This window comes from Penaeus chinensis, chromosome 30, assembly GCF_019202785.1.
Source record: "Penaeus chinensis breed Huanghai No. 1 chromosome 30, ASM1920278v2, whole genome shotgun sequence".
Lineage (NCBI taxonomy): Eukaryota > Metazoa > Arthropoda > Malacostraca > Decapoda > Penaeidae > Penaeus > Penaeus chinensis.
The window spans coordinates 16,429,999-16,434,998 of NC_061848.1; the positions used below are offsets into that span (position 1 = coordinate 16,429,999).

The window sequence follows — 5,000 nt, forward strand, 5'->3', positions numbered from 1 at the left end:
TATATATATATATATATACACACACACGCATAAGTATATATTTATATTTATATTTATTTATATTTATATATGTATACATATTGATATATGTATATATATATATATATATGTATATATATGCACACTTATATATTATCTAAATATACATATACATATATACACATTTATATATACACACATATACATGATATATGTATGTATGTATATATATAGGTATACACACACATATATATATATATATATATAAATATATACACAGATATGCATGTGTGTGTGTATATATATATATATGTATATATATATATATATATGTATATATATATATATATATGTTTGTGTGTGTGTTATATTATTATCCATGTGCAATATCATATTCAAGCGATGATGTCATGTTACCGAACATAACAAGGACGATTATTGAAAAGCGTCAATTACTTTATCATAAAAACAAGCCGATAAGATAACATCGGGATAAGACTTGGGGAAGCGAAGTCGACCTATCCGTGTAATGTGCCTTCCAGTCACCTCGGAAACACTGTACAGCAAGGACTGTTCGTGGTTATTACAAGAATTTTTTTTCGTTTTCTTGATTGCTTTAAAGTATTTACAGAAGTAAAGCATATGGGTTTTAAACTGTGAATATTGAGTTGTCTTATTTAGTTTGTTTTTTTCTCAACAATTTATGGCATTTTTACCAAAGGAACACGAATATTTAGTCGAAATGAATTCTATTTAAAGATCGTTGATATTATGAACTGACTTTAAGCTTTGCGTCCACCTCCAGGGTAGACGTTTGAAACATGAAATACTGAAAACGTGAACGCTGAAATGTTGGCAGCCTTGTCCGTGTCAGTATCTACCAGATAAAAAAACCTCTCCGCCGCGCGTGGGTGTAACTGGTAATCTACAAGGCTGTTGTTATGCTGGATTTGATTTCCCATTTCTGAAAGTGATTCAGGTATGGGTGTAGCCTCTAAGTGTTTAACTGTTGCTTTTGTGTTTGCGAGAATGAAAGACTCGTCGGAGGCGGACGAAGAATGAAAGGAACTTAAAATCAAAATTAGCATCACATTCCAGTTTTCTTTTGATTAATTAGGTTACTACTGTACAAATAAAAGTCATACTATTGATAGACAGTGAACATGCGGACACTTTTAGTCATATCATTGTAAAATCAAATGTAAGACGTAATTTCTATTTGATTGTGATGAAAGTGTTTTACTTGTCATCAAAGAGAATAGCAGGCGGATTTAAAAACCCTTTGCATGCACACACACACACACACACACACACACACACACACACACACACACATACACATACACATACACATACACATACACACACACACACACACACACACACACACACACACACACACACACACACACACACACACACACACACACACACACACACACACACACACACACACACACATACATGTATTTATATATAAATATATATATATATATATATATATATATATATATACGTTTTTAACCGTTGCATTGTTTAATTCTTTACAGGGAATAGTTACTGATTTCATCAACAAGGATACCTAAAGCAATTTAGGCATGGTTAGTGCATCAATGTTATGACAGTATGATAACGGTCACTAAAAGAAAACATGATCTGATATCGAAGTTACGGCATGATAAAATTTTCTAAAGAATCTACACTGAATATAATTGTTATCCAAAGTCTAAGGCGATCTATAAAATTGAAAATGCACCTGTAACTACAATATGGACTTTACTTATATGGCAGAGGTTTTAAAATTGATTACATAGGGTGCTGTTTTTTAACGCATCCTTTTCTAATTTCAACCAGGATTTACAACGAAATATAGATGATGGAGTTGTCATCCGCGTTTCTACCACAAATGACTACAAGTGCCTCGTGTGTTGCATGCAATTCTCCGGTGAAACACCAATACTGCAACACCTGGGCGGCAAACAGCACAGAGAAGCAGGAGCCCGATACATGCTTGCCGACGCCCGGAGAGAATGTGTTTCTCTCAAGTGCCTCATCAAGCCCGCGGTCCAGGCAGCCGCAGAGAAGGGGGAGGTCGAGGCCTCTGATGCAGGATACAGGTGCAGCATCTGCGATGTTACCTTAAGTGGAGTGACGCCCTTAGAGGAACACCTTAATAGCAAAAGTCACAAGAAACACTCTGTTAATGACAGTCACGTAGGTATTTTACGATTCCTTCTTTATCGGGTATATCGTTGTATCAAAATAGATTACCTTACTCTGAGGTGTATGTGTGTGTGTGTGTGTGTGTGAGTGTGTGTGTGTGTGTGTGTGTGTGTGTGTGTGTGTGTATGTGTGTAGAGAGAGAGAGAGCGAGAGATTTACATGCATACATACATACATACATACATACATACATACATACATATATATTTATATATATAAATATATGTATGTATATCCCTATCTCTCTCTCTTTCTCTCTCGATGTGTGCGTGCGTGCGTGTGTGTTGTATATTTGTAAATATGTATACAAATATATTATGCACATGCATATATATGCATACATATGTGAATGTATATGTATATATATGTATATATGAATATATATAATATATATATTTACATATTATGTATATGAATATATATATATGTATATAGATGTATGTATATATGTATGTGTATATGTATATATGTATGTACACACACACACACACACACACACACACACACATACACACATACACACATACACACATACACACATACACACATACACACATACACACATACACATACACATACACATACACACAACACACAACACACAACACACAACACACAACACACAACACACAACACACAACACACAACACACAACACACAACACACAACACACAACACACAACACACAACACAACACACAACACACAACACACAACACACACACACACACACATAATTATATGTGTATGTGTGTATATAAATATATGTTTATATGTAATATGCATATATGTAGATATATATAATATGTTTTTATATTTATATATATATATATATATATATATATATATGTATGTATGTATACATGAGGGAACACACACATACATATGTATATATATATATATATATATATATATATATATATGTATGTATATATATATGTATGCATATACATATATATATGTATATGCATACATATACATATATATGTATGCATATATATGTATATGTAAATATAAGAATGTATGTATATGTGTGTGTGTACATATATATATATATATATATATATATATACATAAATGTGTGTGTGTGTGTGTGTGTGTGTGTCTTCTGTCTGTCTAAGTGCATGTATATATAAGTACATACAACCCATACACACACACACACACACACACGCACACATATATATGTATATATATATATATATATTTATATATTTATATTCAAACACACACACACACACACACACACACACACACACACACACACACACACACACACTATATATATACACATATATATTCAGATATATTAACCCCCTGGGGTTAATGGGCGGCTGTGGGGAGGCAGGCCTTGCCAGTCGGCCCCCCCGAGATAACCACTGGCAACGTCTAATATAGAAGTTGACGCTGGGGGGAGGGCTAAAGTCCCTCCTACCCAGCAAGTACGGCGGGCTGTGGGTCCCTCTGGGTTGGCGACCGCTGGGACTCGGGTGGGGAGGGGGGGTTACCCCCAGTCCCAGCTGGGTCCCAGCGGCCGCCAGCCTGGCGTGATGCTTGTGGGGGAAAGCCCTAGGGAGCCCTGCAGGTGGATTATGGGGCCTGCAGCCAGCCAACCTCCTCTACATGGGGCGGCGTCGGTAGGGGTGGCAGAGGTGGCGCCCACCCGGAGTGACTGCCCGAGGTTAGACCTCAGGCGGACTGTCAGGGTGGGGGCTTGGAACATCCGTTCCCTGCGACAGGACGATCGGTTACCACTACTATCGAGGGAATTGAAACAGCTGAGAGTTGAGGTGGCTGCTCTCTCGGAGGTGAGAAGACCTGGCAGTGGCACGATTAGTGAGGGTGGCTACACCTACTACTGGTCGGGCCGCAGCGATGGCCACCATCTCCAGGGAGTAGCCATAGCCATCTCCAGCAGACTTCAACCCTTGGTAGTTGAGGTCACTCCAGTCGATGAGCGTATCATGATATTGAGACTGAAGCTTTCATTTGGCTTCATGTCTCTTGTTGCTGTATACGCTCCTACGGATGTATATAAACTTGAGGTGAAAGAGATGTTTTACGCCAAACTTGCATCTGTGGCAGACAGATGTCCTCGGCGAGATATTCGTATTGTGCTGGGCGACTTCAATGCGGTATCCGGCTGTGATCGAGCTGGCTACGAGATGTCTGTCGGTCCTCATGGCTCAGGAGCTGATGCTGGCAGTGAGAATAGCCTCCTTTTCCGTGACTTTGCTAGGTCCCAGAAATTGAGGATTTCTGGCTCCTGGTATCAGCGTTCTGTCCCGCATCGCTGGACTTGGTACAGCGATACAGGAAGAGTGGCCAAGGAGATCGACCACATCCTCGTTAGCACTCGATGGAGGATCCTCCAGAACTGCAGGGTATATCGAAGCGCTGAGTTCTGTGGAACTGACCATAGAATAGTGGTGGCTACTCTCCGGGTCCACTTTAGAACCCCCCGCCGCCCAAATGAACACCCTAGGGTGTTTAATTTGGACAGATTGAGGGAGGACGAGTGTACCCGGGGGTTTGCCGAGGCTATCTCTGGTCGTCTCACAGCACTCGAGGGCCAGACAGACCCTGTTCTTATGTGGGATACCTTCAAGCATGAAATGCTTGATGCAGCTCAGGAATCCATTGGTGAACGCCCAAGAACAAGACAGAATTCCATCTCGCAGGAGACGCTGGAAGCCACAGATGCTTGTCGTGCGGCTCGACTGTCAGGGGATCGCACTTTGCACCGCTCTCTGGTGCGCAGGACTAGGTCACTGTTGAGAAGGGATAAGGAACAGTTTA

General features: G+C 39.6%; 1 protein-coding gene across 9 annotated transcripts in view; it reads left to right on the plus strand.

The window, feature by feature from the left end:
- LOC125041314 overlaps window positions 1–5,000 on the plus strand; it is a 26,625-nt gene that overhangs the window by 14,204 nt on the left and 7,421 nt on the right. For 5 of the 9 annotated variants that reach the window (XM_047636157.1, XM_047636152.1, XM_047636153.1 and 2 more), the window contains exons 2-3: window positions 1,530–1,580; window positions 1,834–2,193. In XM_047636157.1, the coding sequence (XP_047492113.1) occupies window positions 1,578–1,580; window positions 1,834–2,193 (363 nt within the window). In that variant the 5' untranslated portion in view covers window positions 1,530–1,577. Of the gene's footprint in view, window positions 1–532; window positions 559–638; window positions 959–1,529; window positions 1,581–1,833; window positions 2,194–5,000 lie in introns of those variants that run through there. The other 4 variants (XM_047636158.1, XM_047636154.1, XM_047636156.1 and 1 more) reach the window with 4 other exon arrangements.